The 16,026-nt window shown below is 32.7% G+C and overlaps 3 protein-coding genes across 3 annotated transcripts; 1 reads left to right on the top strand and 2 right to left on the bottom strand.

Annotated features, from left to right (window-relative positions):
* LOC145618069 (zinc finger CCCH domain-containing protein 48-like) lies at positions 1 to 2,843 on the top strand. Its single transcript, XM_081672849.1, has 8 exons — positions 1 to 1,095; positions 1,193 to 1,288; positions 1,399 to 1,488; positions 1,603 to 1,704; positions 1,829 to 2,095; positions 2,224 to 2,283; positions 2,441 to 2,538; positions 2,633 to 2,843. Exons 1-8 carry the CDS (start codon positions 559 to 561, stop codon positions 2,787 to 2,789), a joined length of 1,407 nt encoding a protein of 468 aa, XP_081528975.1. The 5' UTR covers positions 1 to 558; the 3' UTR covers positions 2,790 to 2,843.
* A 673-nt stretch (positions 2,844 to 3,516) lies between these two features.
* Positions 3,517 to 5,245, bottom strand: LOC145616238 (CASP-like protein 4B3). The gene is made up of 3 exons (XM_081670931.1): positions 4,995 to 5,245; positions 4,442 to 4,577; positions 3,517 to 4,041 (listed from the first exon to the last, which is right to left on the bottom strand). Exons 1-3 carry the CDS (start codon positions 5,243 to 5,245, stop codon positions 3,853 to 3,855), a joined length of 576 nt encoding a protein of 191 aa, XP_081527057.1. The 3' UTR covers positions 3,517 to 3,852.
* A 6,064-nt stretch (positions 5,246 to 11,309) lies between these two features.
* Positions 11,310 to 14,847, bottom strand: LOC145617123 (CASP-like protein 4B1). Its single transcript, XM_081671808.1, has 4 exons — positions 14,692 to 14,847; positions 13,012 to 13,358; positions 12,499 to 12,634; positions 11,310 to 11,501 (listed from the first exon to the last, which is right to left on the bottom strand). Exons 1-4 carry the CDS (start codon positions 14,845 to 14,847, stop codon positions 11,310 to 11,312), a joined length of 831 nt encoding a protein of 276 aa, XP_081527934.1.
* Positions 14,848 to 16,026: the final 1,179 nt, after the last annotated feature.

Below are 16,026 nucleotides of genomic sequence, written 5' to 3'. Positions count from 1 at the left end.
GCGATTACGACAATTTCGATGCTGAATTTTGATTTCTGGTTTTGGTTCTGGCTGTATCTAGGGTATCGATTTCTAGGGTTACGTTATTGGGGATTTTTATGGCCTACTTCCATGTTTAGATTTTTAGTTTTAATTTCTAGGGTTCTATTGTTTCAATTGCAAAAAGGGGGTTTTTGATTTTGTTCGATTATTGTTACTTGGTTTTGGATACGAATCATTGGTTGGTTACAAGATCTGATATTGCACCTCTGATTGGTGGATCGATCAATTTATAAGATGTATTGTTTTGATTTGTTCGATTGATGACTCACCCAGAAGAGAATTGTTGATACAATATGCTTGTATTGTGTCGAATGTGAAATTCGGATCGTTTCGGGTTTTATTCAATTTGCTGAGAAATTGCTGGTGGTTTCGGTTGATTTCTTGGACAAGGGTTTTTGCTGTTACTCTCTATATCATCAGAAGAGGGGAATTCATATCAAAGACACACCTTTATAGTTGCTGAAACGGATTATAGTTGCGCGCGATTAGTCATGTTTATGTTTTTTGTTGTTTAGAATGATGGAAACGATCACAAGAAGAGTCTCACAGAGACAGAACAGGGCTTCATTCAGCTGGCACCGTCAACCTGCCACTGCTCCTTCCAATGACAAAGTCTGCAAGTTTTGGTTGGCTGGAAACTGCAGAAAGAAATCGTGTCGTTATTTGCACCCAGAGGTCACTCCTGCACCCATCAAGCGCGTTTTGAAACTGAATCGCTCTAGTTTTAAAGAGTCCCATGAGCCAAAAAAGCCGTTGAATGTTAGTTGTAAGAGACAGAATGAAGATAGCACTGATGAGGTTAAAAGGAAACAGAATATGTCCTCTAAGAACGAGGTTGCCCAAAGTGATCCTGCAAAGATTGGGAAAAATGATCATTCATGTCAGGCTGCTTCTAATGCTACTAATGGACATGTTAAGAGTGCCCCGCGTACTAAAATATGCGAGTATTGGATAAAAGATAGCTGTGTTTATGGTGATAAGTGCAAATACTTGCATTCTTGGTGTTATGGTGATGGATTTTCCTTGGTGGCTCAACTTCAGGGGCATAAGAAGGTATATAACCTGAAAATTGCTCGATTATTAATGTGTATCAACTATATATTTGTTCTGACTCTCAGTTTTCTGATTTTGCTCACATGAAATTTCTTAGGCTATCACTGGAATTACTCTTCCATCAGGCTCTGATAAGCTTTTCAGCTCTAGTAAAGATGGGACTGTTAGAGCTTGGAATTGCCATACTGGTGAGGTAGATATCATCAATTCTTTTTCTATACTAAACATATATACAGTGTACTCATGACTGAGTTTAGGGCGAGGATAGATCATTAAACAACTTGATTATTTTGGTCAATGCAGTGTATAGTTGTTGTTGATGTGGGTGTTCCGGTTGAATGTCTGATTAGTGAAGGACCATGGGTGCTTGCTGGTTTAACTGATGCTATCAAGGTAATTTGATAAACATTGTTTGGCCTCAAATTATGTGGCTTTCTTTATCTTTGTTTTGAACTGAGTTGTGGATCCATAACTGATTTGTTCTGGTTTTATTTGGTATTGTTTTAGGTTTGGAACATTCAGACGAATTCTGAATTTACTTTAAGTGGACCAGCTGGACAAGTATATGCTATGGTTGCAGTAGATGGATTGCTCTTTGCCGGAGTTAATGTAAATACTTATCTGCTTTAAACTCGGGACTTTAATTTGGGTTCATTTTCTTCTGTTTGCAGCTGTCTATCTATTAAATTCCTGTTATTCGTGTTTTACTGATTTAGTTGGTTCTGTATTGTAGGATGGCTCAATATTGGTGTGGAAATATAATTCTGAAGCTACTATGTTTGAAGCTGTAGCACCACTGAAGGGTCATACTCTAGCCGTGGTTTCATTGATTTATGGGGCTAAAAGACTTTATTCTGGTTCAATGGATAACACAGTAAAGGTTTGGGACCTGGAGACTATGCAATGCATCCACACCCTCTCTAAGCACTCTGAGGTTGTGATGTCCGTGCTTTGTTGGGAGCAATTTCTGCTTTCCTGCTCTTTGGACCAGACATTAAAGGTAGAGGATATACTTCACTCTAGCTCTTAGGTTTTAGTAAAGTAATCTGTAAATATGACAGTTCTTGTAGCATTATAATGTTTTTTTCTTTGCATTCTAAGCAATTCTGTACACCTTTCAATATGCAGGTTTGGGCTGCCACTGAAGCAGGAGAACTAGAGGTCACCTATGAACACAAGGAGAAGCATGTAAGTCATCTCTAGACAATTTTTCTGCATCATTTTTCGATGTGTAATACTACGTAATTAACTTACAATTCAATTTTAGAGTTGCCCCTCATTTGTTTCATTTTACTTTTGATGATTCTGTCAACAAACATCTTACCCAACTGCATCTTCCTTGCAGGGTATACTCTGTTTGCGTGGTATGCATGATGCAGCAAATAAACCAATTTTGCTTTCCTCGTGCAATGACAACACCGTTCGTCTATATGACCTGCCATCGTGAGTATCTACACTAGTTTGATTTTTTATTTTACTTTTCATTCCAAGTGATACCTTGCTTATTGCTCACAATTTCTGGGTGCAATTGCTGCAGCTTTGCTGAGAGAGGCAAGATATTTGTGAAACAAGAAGTCAGGGCTATTGAGATCGGCCCTGGAGGGCTTTTCTTCACTGGTGATGGAACTGGTTTGTTGTCAGTTTGGAAATGCTCAAGTGACTCATCAACTGCAACACCTCCTGAAGCTTCTTGATTTGAGCAGTTTAGTTAATTATCATGCCTAATCAATTTTGAAACTAGAAGTAGTTGTGTATTCTTCCCACTTGAATGTAACACATTGTTACAGACCTCTCTCTATATATAATACATATGAAATTCTTTTTTAACAAAGTACGGAGTACAAGACTACAGCAGGTACAAATCCAGTGAGGTTGCCAAATTGAAAGAGTAATATCTAGAGCTAGAGCTAAGTGGCACATCTTACGATCTTACCTATTATGCGAGACCTGTGAATTAAAGAGAGTTAAGTTTTACATCTCGAATATCTATTTAAGAGGTATTGCTGGTAGTATATGATTAGTAAGGTTTCCGTCAAAAAAACAAAAAAAAAAAAAAAAAAAAAAAATTGATTAGCAAGGTAGTAATGTTGGTTATGTATATATGTGCTCCTCTTTGTAGGAAACAAAAATTTGAGTTAATATTATTCTTTATTAAGAAGTATATATCCGTTCAAGAATAATAAATAAACAAAGATGATACACGTTTAACTATTGGAATCCATGTACCTTAATTATGAACATATAAGGGGAATTATGAGGTTATATTTTAATTATAACTACTTTTATTGTGGTATGAAACTTTGTATGATCATTATTTTATGCGCTTGCATACTTTTGTCACTCTATAAGTGGCACAAGTTTATGTATTTGCTAGTTTGGGTAGCTTCTGAAGGAGAGAAGGAAAACTCATTCTATGCATAATATTAATCAAAGTCAAGTAAATAAATTATTAAAGTGGGTCAAGTGTATGATGTTAAGAAGCACATAAGAAAATAAAATAGATAAAATAAAATAAAAAAAAAAAAGCAAGTGGCAAAAGTTCGTAAATAAATTGTAGTATTAGCATTGGTACTCAAAAGTTACAAATTGATCACCCCTATAATGAAAAACATGTTTTCTATTAAAAAAAAAAATTTAAAAAAAATCTAATTAGCCAAATGGAAAAACACAAAACAAAGAAAAATAAAAGCACGACAATAACACAAAAGACTTGATTGATCAATATTTTCTTATTAAGTTAAGAAAGGGGTTACGATTTTAAAGATTAGCAAATAAACGATATGAAGATAAGAGTGCTGCAGGTGCCAGAAAGATAAATGCCAAAACAGACATGCTGACGGATGCTGCCACAAGTTGTAAGCCTGAGTTTGTGTAAATATCATTGCTTAATGAGATGGACATTGTTGCCCCTGCTGATCCTGATGAAAATATCATGTATGCTAAAAACTGCAAAATTAACAAACCAAATATAAATAGTCATTCATTATAAACATTTAAACCAAAAGTACTACATCTAACAATGTTTTATCAACAGATATTTTCTAGGAAGGTCTAAATTATATTTTGTATATATGTACTTAATTTGTATATCATGACCAAATATATAACAAATACATAGCTACCTTAGCTTATTGCCACATAATACGAAGTACATCAATAGTAAGATAATGTCATATTATTAGTTTAAATTATAATTTCGACATGGTATGAATTTGTTATTTTGTAGGAAGCAATGTGCTTATTATGAATACAATACATCAATATTAAATGATTTATGTGAGAAACAACAAAATTGTGTATGTGATCATTAATTTTTCAAAAGAACAAGAAAGAGGATAATATTGACCTGATCTCCGCAAAAGTCAATCCAAATTGCAATCTTGGGTGAAATCACATCCTTTTTGGTACGAAGTTCATGACCTTTTATCCCAACTTGCACTGCTGTATATACCATCACAATAATAGCTATTCCAAGCACATAACTGCAACACAACATTAAAATTAGGTTCCATATCGATCATTACATACACCTGATACTAGGTGTGTACTCCAAAAATAAGGTACAAGTGTATAACCCTTAGCTTATATTAAATACTTTGTCTTAATCATCTAACAATACTTGTATAAGTTATATACCATGATCAAGATCAACTATACTCGTATAAATTAGCTATATAAGTCAACGCATGAGAGTATAGAGAAAGGTAATTAAGAGAACGAACTCCTCACTCTCAAGCACAAGTAAATGATTATAAAACTAATAGCAATACATACTACTTCCTTAGTCCCTTTATTGATTGCCATGGACCGACTTTTTATAAGAGCTTCTTAGGTCACATGGTGCAAACAATAAGAAACGGAGGGGATAGAATTTTGACGTGAGAAACAAGCTAAAATACCTGAACCCTGCATATAGATAGAAGTCAGTGACAGCAACCATAAGAATGAAAGAGAGGAGAGAAACGGCCAAAGCACATGCCCTCAAAATGAATGCCCATAACTTTAACCGATCACCCTTCATTTTCTTCCCATTTGAAGATCCCGCCGGCCCGGTGTTTGCTTCCGCCTTCACTCCAGCTCCGCCCTCGACATCGTTTCCTGGAGGCCGTGGAAGGGTTCCGGCCGCTTCATTCTCTGGTTGTTGTTGCATTTTGTACATAATAAAATAAGTGGTTTAATTTGGAAAGAAATGTGATATTATGTTCATGAACTATTACGTACACTATTTTTCTTATATAAGTACTAAGTATATGGTATGTATTCTACTATTTTATATGGTTAACACATAATAGAATTATTGTCAATGAAACTAAGCTATGAAGTTCATTGACTAATCACCCATTAATGGTGCAAAAAGGCTGTCTTCAACTCTTCAAGTATCTAAGCACGTGAATAGTGGTAATTCTGTAAATCTTGATGATTAAGGACGACTTTTTACGTAGACTTGATTAATTTATAATGCTTAATTTTGAAGGGACGATATATCTAGAATTCTTTGACAATTAAATTGTACATAGTATGGTATAATATATTTATTTATTTGTAAGGTTGTTAGTTCGTTGAATTTATTATATTATGGTGTATTTAAATGAACAATAGAATGTCAAGCATTAACAACTCATGCTCATAATAGATATTGCAAAACGAATTGCATGCGATTACTTAAGCTACTTGAAGTATAATATACTTGACGAATAATTTCAAGGGCGATTCTCCTGGCAATTGGTGCATAAAACTAATGATATTGCACAAATGTTTTTTTATTTAAAAAGATACCTTGAAAAGTCAAGGAAAACTCTCATTAAATATTCTCTTACCAACTTTCATATGTGGCTGGCCACACCGTCTGGCCAGCCATATATATAGGCCACACCGTCACTTTCATATGTGGCTAGCTATATATATATATATATATATATATATATATATATATATATATATATATATATATATAGGGGAGGGATCCGGTAAGAACCCCTCCTTATATAAGAATCCTAGTTATATAAGAACCCATCTCAGCCGTAGAATTAAGTTATTTTAGACGGTTTAGATTAAAACACGTATACTACCTCTAACCCCTTACCTACCGCCCAAAATTTTCTCTCTCCTCTAACTTTCTCTTACTCACGCATCTCTCATTTTCTCTCTCCTCAAACCCCCAAAAATCTAATGGATTTTCGTTTCAATTTGAAGGATTTTTATTTCAGGTATGTTTTTTTTTTCGATTTTGTTCAAATTTTCATGAAATCAACATGATGCTCAAGTAGATTTTGCGGTTTTTGATGTGATTTTTGCGATTTTAGGGTTCATTTTTTTAGTGCGATTTTTGTTCGATTTTTGCGAATTATTTTGTTCGATTTAATGAAAGCCAGCAAGTAGCATTTTTTTTGGGTTCTATGCATGTTAATTGAATCAAAAAATTTATAAGTTTATGAAAATTTAGCTTTCCCTTTCGTCATATAGTGGTTTGTCCAATGCTTCAAACACGTATGAGCTATATTCAATTATTCACTCTCCTACTCCCCTTCTGCAGTGAAAAACTTGAACGAAGAATACCACATTGCATATTGTCTGAAAAAGTAAGTATAAAAGGGCACCATAAACTTGCTCCTTAGTTGTACTAATTCACTGCAAATTTTTTTTTTTTTAATGTTTCATATACTCGGCACTTATTGCGATTAGTACTATGATTGTGGATTATTAGTAGCTTAGTATGTTCTAAACTCTTTTTTTTTTTTATCATTTTCTAAACTCTTTCTCAGCATGTTCTAAACTCTTTTTTTTTAATCATGTTCTAAATTCTTAATAGTAAAACATGAAAATAAATCAAATTATTTTTTCAACTTATGTTCTAAATTATTTTTCTTATGTTCTAAATTTTGTTTGCTTATGTTTTAAATTTTTAAAAGATTAGAACATAAATAGAAAAAAAAATTAAAAAATCTAAAACATAAGGAAAAAATTTAGAACTTAAGAAAGGTGTAGAACATAGGAAGAATAATTTAGAACATAAAAGAAAATTTAGAACATAAGTTTAGAACATAGGGTGAAAAAATTTAGAACATATGAAAATAATTTAGAACTTATATTTAGAGCTTAGACAGAAAATTTAGAACATAGATGGAAAATTTTAGAACATAGGAAAAAAAATTTAAACATAGTTAAAATTAAAATGTCAAATATGAAAAAAAAGTTTAGAACATAGTCAAAAAGTTTAGAACATAGGGTGAAAATATTTAGAACATAGGAAAAAAGTTTAGAACATAAGGCGAAAAAAATTAGTACATAATAAAAAAGTTTAGAACATAGGGAAAAAAATTTAAAACATAGGGTGAAAAAATTTAGAACATAGGAAAAAAGTTTAGAACATAGGGTGAAAAAATTTAGTATATAGGAAAAAAGTTTGGAACATAGGGTGAAAAAATTTAGAACATAGGAAAAAAATTTAGAACATATATAGGTGAAAAAATTTAGAAAAGAGAAATTTTAAGATTATAGATAGAAAAAATTTAGAACATAGGGTGAAAATTTTCAGAAATATACGAAAAATCCAGAGCATAGACAGAAAAATTTAAAGTAATGGATGAAAAAGTTTAGATGATAGGAAAATAATTTAGATTATATAAAAAGGCGTACGCAGAAAAAATTAAAGTATTAGCAAAAAAACTTTTGAAAAATTAAAGTATTAGCAAAAATCTTTTGAACATTTACGGTAAATGAAAAAAAAAGAACATATGCTAAAACCTATTAGCTCAATTGGTAGAGCACTATGCAAATGCATAGAGGATGTAGGTTCGATTCCTACATAGGTTATCGATATAAAAAAAAAAAAACTTTCGGAAGTAAACCATAATAACTTAATAGTAAAACATGAAAATAAATCAAATTATTTTTTCAACTTATGTTCTAAATTATTTTTCTTATGTTCTAAATTTTGTTTGCTTATGTTCTAAATTTTTGTGTTTTAAATTTTGATTTTCTATGTTCTAAATTTTTTCTGCTTATGTTCTAAATCTTTTTCAGCTTATGTTCTAAAAATTTTCCTATGTTCTAAATTTTTTTTTTATGTTCTAAATATAAACTTTTCAAAATTACAGAAATGCCATTACTAAAGGATCATTTTAGATGGTTAGATCAAAACTAATAAAGGGCTGAGATTGGTTCTTATATAAGATTGGGTTTCTTATATAGAGGAGGGTTCTTAGATGAGCCTTCCTATATATATATATATATTCTCTATCTCCTCTCCTCTCATTTTCTCTTTCTAACCTTCTCTCTGTAACTGTCTATGGTCGGAGCATCAACTTCTGTCGTCTTCGTCGTCGTAGATCTCTTCGAAGTTCCAAACCCTAACATTTTCCCCAAATTTAATTTCAATAGATTTAGGTATAAATTTATCAATTTCATTCCAATTTCCTATTGATTTCTATTACCTCCGCCGTCGTCTTCATCTCCGCTGTCGTCGTCTTCTTCGTCTCCGCCGTCGCAGGCATCACCGTCTTCGTCGTCCTCGTTGAATTAAAATGTTGTTTCTAGGATTATTGTACTCCGTAATAGTTTTACATTCATCAAATCATCAATCCACATAATTGCATGTATTTCAAATGCAAATTCAGATTGAATCTTGCGATTACTAACTACTAGTAGTGTGTATCTTATTATTTTTGTATAATAAGGTGCTTTTCTTCGAAATAAATGGTAGATCTCGTGAGACTGTGAAACTCATGTAGTTTTGTATCAATGCATTGAAATAGATACATACAGTTCTCATAGTTGTCTACAATTGAACGAGGGGATATTAGATTCGATAGAGGTTACTAGGTCCGGTCAGGAGTTACTTGGTTAGGGGTTACTTGGTCCGGTTAGGGGTTACTTGGTTCGGTCGTCAGGGGTTACTTGTTTAGAGGTTAATAGATTTGGTAAGGGGTTACTAGGTCCGGTCAGGGGTTACTTAGTTTGGTCAGGGGTTACTTGGTTAGAGGACACTAGATTCGGTTAGAGGTTACTTGGTCGTAGGAGTTATTTGGAGTTACTAGGTCGGGCAAGGGTTACTTGGTCGGAGGGATTACTTGGTCGGGCAAGGGTTACTTGGTCGGAGGGGTTACTAGGTCGGTCAGGGGTTACTTGGTCGGAGGGGTTACTAGGTCGGTCAGGGGTTACTAGGTCGATGGGTTTTGTCATGTGTTAGCTGGCCACACACAAAACCTTATGATATTCTCTTGATCAACTTTTTCCTAAAAAAAACTCTATCTTTCCTTAAAAAAAAACTCTTCACAAGTGTTATGGTACTACATGAGCTACTAAGCTTTGCACCAAAAAAAAAAAAAAAAAAAAAAAAAAAAAAAAAAAAAAAAAAAAAAAAACCAATCTATAATCTATAATATATACTAAAATAATTACCAAATATGACATTTGGCATAATTTTATGAAAATGTTTTCCTTTAATCGCTAAAAGTATTTTTTTAAAGTAAATGAATTGTATTAAATAATTTGAATTTTTTTTAACATATATAAAAAATAGTTATGTAACACATACATGAATTTGATAGGTATACATTTAATAAATTTAAAATAATAAAAAAAAAGTTACATAAGTCATCGTTAATAAATCTTACCATTATGAATATGTGCATTTGCAAGCACAAAACTAGTTAGCAACTAAGCTTAAAGCCAGGAAATCGATAATGTTTATGAATCCTACTATTTCATTCATATAATACTTTGAACTAGAACTTAATTTTGCATTTGTATTAACCATTATGAAGAGACACTACAAGAATATAGCTCAAAGTGGGTATTTCATATCTGATATCTCTAACAAAGAGGGCACGTAAATTTTGTCTTTTTATAAACCATTAACTAGGGCACATATATATATAACTTTCCATATTGTGTTTCTAGTAATAAAAGAGGACAAAAAAGGGATGTTGTTTTATACTACATGAACTATGAGGCCAATGAGGGAGACTAAGTAAAATTGCTGTCTTTGATCAAACAATAGGAAAAGAATACTAAATGTCGCCTGCGTTTTTATTATTAATGCCCGTACTTTAGGGTGAATGGATAATTTTGCCCCTATATCTTTCCATATGTCTTCCATTCAAGCATGTACTCTACCTAAATCCTCTATTGAAGTGGCTTCTAAGCATTCTCCTCTATTTATCTAAGAAAATAAATTTACAAATTGATCACCATCCAATGTTTAAAAATATTGTTTACTCGAGTTACTAATAAGGTGACGGAAAAGAACAAATCGAAGAAAAAGATCAATATTTAGTCGACAAAAAAGTTATGAATAATGAGTTTAATATTGTACTACCTCAATAATTATTGTTTTTTCCAAACCAATTAATTCAATAAAATATTAGAGAATTAGGAAATTTTGTGTAAAACTACCCTAAAGATAGGGTCATTTGTGAACAACTGCCCAAATTTTTTTTATTTGTTTAGAGCTACCCGAAAGTTTGGAAACGTTTGGGTAGCACTACCCACTAACGTTTTCCGTCCAATTAAAATGGTATATTGGCCCAATTTTTCACTTTTATCAATTACAATGGCCAATTAATGCTAAAATAAGCAAAACCCCCAAACCATAGAAATCAAAATCCCCAAATAATTTTAAACTCATGAACCCTAAACTGAATTCTAATTAAAACCCTAATTAGGTTAATTAAGGTGAATCAAAACCTTTAAACAAATTCGGAGAGTTAATTGGGTGGCAAATGTGAAAAAAGTGGGCTCCGATAACGTCTTTATTGGACGGAAAATGTTCATGGGTAGTGCTACCCAAACATTTTCAAACTTGTGGGTAGTTCTTAACAAATAAAAAAAAATGGGTAGTTGTTCACAAATGACCCTATCTTTAGGGTAGTTCTACACAAAATTTCCAGAGAATTACCAATGTGTCATTGCCACATGTGAAAAATGTAATATTGTAGCAAAAATATTAAAAGCAAAAATTTTAGTGTCATAATAAAAATTAAAGTAAATAATTCATACAACTTGGAACCTTTCAAGGCCCTCAAAACCATTAGAATTCAAACCAGCTGAAGCTTAAGAAATCAAGTCTAATTCCAAACAGTCAATTCAACCTAAAACAATTTAAAGCAATATAATTTGCAAATATAATAATTAAAACATATGCAACAAATTTTGCAATTAAAATATTTAAAAAAAAAGGCTCGTAAAATCCAAAACAATATGAAGAATTACATTTATAAATTTGCAAATAAACGGTATGCAGATAAGAACGCCGCAGGTGCCAAAAATATAAATGCCAAAATAGACATGCTGACGGATGCTGCCACAACTTGTAAGGTTACATTTGTATTATTTCCGTTATTGCTTACAAACATGGATAATGTTGCCCCCGATGTACCTGATGAAAATATCATGTACGCCAAAAGCTGCAATTCACAATTATTATTATTTGAGCTGACTGTTGTTCTCAATAGGTTTTTTTTTAGTGCTTTCCAAAAAATATATTAAAAAAAAGGGGGGGGGGGGTGGGGGTTTAGTGGGAAGGGCCCAAATTCATACATTATACTTGTATAATTAGAATATGTTCTACTTATACTACCTCCGTTACATATTATTTGCAACGATTGGACATTTTCCTTCTCTACTTTATGTCAAATCGTTGCAAATAATATGTAACGGAGGTAGTATATGATTTTAACTTATTTGAATTTACTTGAATTTATTTGAACTTATTAAAGCTTATTAATTACAGCTTACTTAAGTTATGTTTAAAATTAAATTAAACTAAGAGTAATTCTTATCAACTCTACTTATTAAATTTGATTTTTCTTTGAATTTATTTTATCTTTACTTATTTTTTCATGAGGGGAACAAAACAAGATCATAGTATAATGTAACATAAAATATAACAAACATCTCATTATGACATAATTTATCCTTCAATATACTATTTGATTTTTCAATGATAACTAACATTATCTTTGACAAAAAATCCAATTTTGATTTTATAGTATTTAATAAGATACAGTACTAAATTATTAATTTAATTTAAAGTTTCAACATGGTATTTCATAGTATTATGAATGTACATAACATGAAAAAGATACATATTACTATACAAATTAATACAATTACTTGTATTAATTTGTCACTCTTAATTTTAATGACAACATAATAAATAGTGTATGTGGCTATTAATCTTTATTATATAAGTCAAGGGGCATGTAGCAGCGGTTTCCACCTCAAATACCTATAAATGTCCTTATTAATCTTTTGAAATTGACGGTATATACAATATAAATTTAAAAATCTAAAGCATGCATCGTTCGTATATAGATCTAGTTGTTATTATGCATGGAAAGTAAGTTATTGCAATACCGAACATACAAAATTGCAAAATAAAAAAAAAGGCATAATATTGACCTGATCACCGCAAAAGTCGATCCAAAGTGCAACCTTGGGTGGAATCACATCCTTTTTGGTGCGAAGTTCATGACCTTTTATCCCAACTTGCACTATTGTATACACCACCACAATAATAGCCATACTTAGCACATAACTGTACCCAAAAAAAAAAAAAAAAAAAAAAAAGAAGCTTCATATTAATACACCCATACAAGGCATGCAATCCAAATGCAAGGTATCATAAACCCCTTATATATAAATGGAAGTGATATCCCTAAAACTTTAGGTTAATGAAAATAAGGTTAAACGATTGTATTAAAACATTTTACATAATAACACTAGTACGTAATTTAATACGAAGAAAAATGTGGTATATAATATATATAGAGGTATAGGGAGTAGAGAGTAGGTAGAGACCGTGTAAAATACAAGTAAAAAAAAACGTAATTAGTACGTAGAAGTACGTACAATGATATCGTAGTAAATGAGTGTAGTAGTACTAGAAGTTTAACGTGCAAGACAAGTTAATACCTTAACGCTGAAAATAGATAGAAATCGGGCACAATAACAATAAGGATGAAAGAGAGGAAAGAAACGGTCATAGCACATGTCCTAAAAATAAAAGCCCATAGTTTCATTCGATCACCCTTCAATAACATCTTCCCATCTGAATAATATCCCGACGCGGTGTTTACATCTTCCGGCCTCACTCTAGCCCCGCCCTCGACATCGTTATCTTGAGGCCTAGGCATTTTGCTTGTACAAAATAGTAAAAGAGGTTTAGGGAGAATGGAGAAGTTTAATGTGATGTTTTGTTCAAGAACTTCTACATACACTAGTTTTCTTAGAGATATATAATTTGTATCCACCTTTATCACCTATTTATATGGTTAAAAAGTTAAGGTCAATGTAATTTTTTAAGCTATATATAATAGTTAATGGAATAACCATCTATTGAGCAAAAGGTTGCATTGTCTTCAAGTGGTAATTTATAAAGCTCAATTTGGGATATGTCTAGAATTCTATGACAATTATATTGTGGTATAGTCTAATTAATTCCTTTTGAAGATTGTTTAATTTGATAATTTTGTATTTAAGTAAACAAATGAATGTCAAACATTAAGAGCTCATGCTCATCATGATATGAATCGTGCATAATGATTAGGTTTGGACAAATGAATCGTTAGTCTTGCTAGCAACTAAGCTACTTGAAGTAATAAAGTAAAAATTCAAGGGCGAATCTCCCGGCAATTGGTGCATAAATTTGAAGGCATATCATACATAGTTGGTTTTTTTTAACACATTTATCTTGAATAGTCAAGGAGCTAAAACTTTCATTATACAATACAAAGAAATCAAATGTAATATTGATCAATTTTCATTTAAGGGCCTTTTAAGGTTACAATCGTTATCATGCATGTTACATTACCTATACTACTTAAAGGTAGCTATTTGATATTAATGTTGCGTTTGTTTTTGAAGCCCAAAAAATATTGGGTGAGTCGGAATCACGGTGAGTCCAATATATCAGATAATAATAATTAATAAATGAAGCAACTAATTGAAAGATTAAAGGAAGATCTGATCTAGTCAATATATAAAGCAAGAACCAAATTAAAACATGGATGGTTACATGCATTGACCGTAAGTATTGAAGGAGCTCCTTTGTAATTGCTTTGATTTGATAGTAATTACACATCTATCTTTGATAAGGTGCATCTTAATTGATGTAGTATTGTAGTGAAGATGTCTACTCTAGCTTCTAGTCATCTTTCAATTACTTAAAAAACCTACTCACGTAAATAATAATCAAGAAAAGATGACAGTTATGTTTGGTGTGTCAAATATAATGAAGCAATAATTTGAAATGGAAAATGTTAATTGTGGTGTGTTGAACTTAAGGAAGCTAAGTAAAGAGTAAAATATGACCAATTGTGCAAGGGGACGGAGAGAAAGTATGAGCAAAATATCAGCAAAGGGAATGTTCAGTCATTTCTCATTAATCAGCAGAAGAGCAGTGCAGTGTGCTTATGTACAGCAAAAACAAAGAGGGAAGAATACCCTTACACTGAAAACAAAATAACAGCTATAAAGAACCTTCCTAGCAATTACATGACAGCACAAAAGGACACAAATATCTAGCTAATCATTGCTGTAAAATAACGACGGCTTTGATACTCTAGAGAAAATGATTGTAATATCCTTTATTACCCCCCCCCCTTCAAGATGTGTGCTGGTAGAAGAGAAAGCACCCAGCTTGCGCAATGTTGCTTGATGTTCCTTGATGGATAGACCTTTGGTGAGAATGTCAGCTAACTGATCCTGTGAAGACACATGCTGTGTGATTAAATCCCCTGAGTTCACCATATCCCTCACATAATGACAATCGATTTCAACATGCTTAGTTCTTTCATGCAGCACTGGGTTAGCAGCTATAGCTAGTACTGCTAGCTTGATTATCACAGTGCAAAAGCACAGGCCCTAGGTACTTGATGCCCATGTCCTTAGGTAAAGACTTTATCCAAGTCACTTCACATGCTGTGAGAGCCATAGCTCTGTATTCAGCTTCAGCAGAAGACCTAGCCACTAGAGATTGTTTCTTTGCTTTCCAAGATATAGGAGATTTTCCCAACAAAACACAGTAACCAGTTGTGGATCTTCTAGTGGTTGGACAGCTGGCCCAATCACTATCACAGTAAGCAGCCAATTCTGCTGCGGCAGAAGAGCTTGCAAGCAACACACCTTGAGAGATAGTACCAGCTAGATACCTTAACAACCTTTTTACAGCTTGCATATGAGTTGAAGTAGGGGAATGCATAAATTGACTAAGCAACTGAACTGTAAAAGATATATCAGGCCTGGTAATTGTTAAGTAGATCAGTTTCCCTAACAATTGCTTATATCTAGTAGGATCTGGGAGAGGTGTTCCTTTATCAGCAGAAAGTTTTAAATGAGAATCAATGGGAAGCTTCAAAGGTTTCACATTCAACAACCCCTCTTCTCTCAGCAAGTCAGTTGTGTACTTCTTTTGGGATATAAAAATGCCCTGATTAGTATGATCAATTTCAAGGCCTAGAAAGTACCTAAGAGAACCCAGATCTTTCATATGAAAATGAGAGGCCAGCATTTTCTTGATTCTAGCAATTTCTTCCTTGTTGTTGCCCGTGATCAGCAAGTCATCAACATACACCAACACTACAGTTACAGAATTGCCCTGCATTCTGGTGAACAAGCTGTAATCAGCCTTTGACTGAGTGTATCCAAAAGATACTAAAGAGGTGGACAGCTTTTTGAACCATTGTTTGGGTGCTTGTTTGAGCCCATACAATGATTTTGTCAGCTTGCACACATGAGTTGTATTCTTGCTTGGATTATTTCCCTGAGAATCAACTGTGATTCTGCTGCCTATTCTAGAATATCCTGCAGGCATGGACATATACACATCCTCTTCAAGGTCACCATGCAAGAATGCATTTGTGACATCCATTTGAGCTATGAACCACCCATTCATAGCTGCAACTGCTAACAAAGCTCTAACAGTTGTCA

This window comes from Chenopodium album, chromosome 26 (genome assembly GCF_948465745.1).
Source record: "Chenopodium album chromosome 26, dcCheAlbu1.1, whole genome shotgun sequence".
In the NCBI taxonomy this organism is placed as follows: Eukaryota; Viridiplantae; Streptophyta; class Magnoliopsida; order Caryophyllales; family Amaranthaceae; genus Chenopodium; species Chenopodium album.
Note: the sequence above shows the minus strand (reverse complement) of the source record. Positions and strands in the feature narration are given on the sequence as shown.

Bases quoted from the DNA above. Each gene is read 5' to 3' on its own strand.
- LOC145616238 (XM_081670931.1), bottom strand. From the start codon at position 5,245: ATGCAACAACAACCAGAGAATGAAGCGGCCGGAACCCTTCCACGGCCT. The intron at 4,578-4,994 runs GTATTTTAGCTT...GTTGTGTTGCAG, and splicing joins TATCTATATGCAGGGTTCAG to TTATGTGCTTGGAATAGCTA. The intron at 4,042-4,441 runs GTCAATATTATC...TTAATTTTGCAG, and splicing joins TTGACTTTTGCGGAGATCAG to TTTTTAGCATACATGATATT.
- LOC145618069 (XM_081672849.1), top strand. From the start codon at position 559: ATGATGGAAACGATCACAAGAAGAGTCTCACAGAGACAGAACAGGGCT. The intron at 2,284-2,440 runs GTAAGTCATCTC...TCTTCCTTGCAG, and splicing joins ATGAACACAAGGAGAAGCAT to GGTATACTCTGTTTGCGTGG. The intron at 2,539-2,632 runs GTGAGTATCTAC...CAATTGCTGCAG, and splicing joins CGTCTATATGACCTGCCATC to CTTTGCTGAGAGAGGCAAGA.
- LOC145617123 (XM_081671808.1), bottom strand. From the start codon at position 14,847: ATGGTGAACTCAGGGGATTTAATCACACAGCATGTGTCTTCACAGGAT. The intron at 13,359-14,691 runs GTAATAAAGGAT...CCATATAAATAG, and splicing joins CACATCTTGAAGGGGGGGGG to GTGATAAAGGTGGATACAAA. The intron at 11,502-12,498 runs GTCAATATTATG...TGTGAATTGCAG, and splicing joins TCGACTTTTGCGGTGATCAG to CTTTTGGCGTACATGATATT.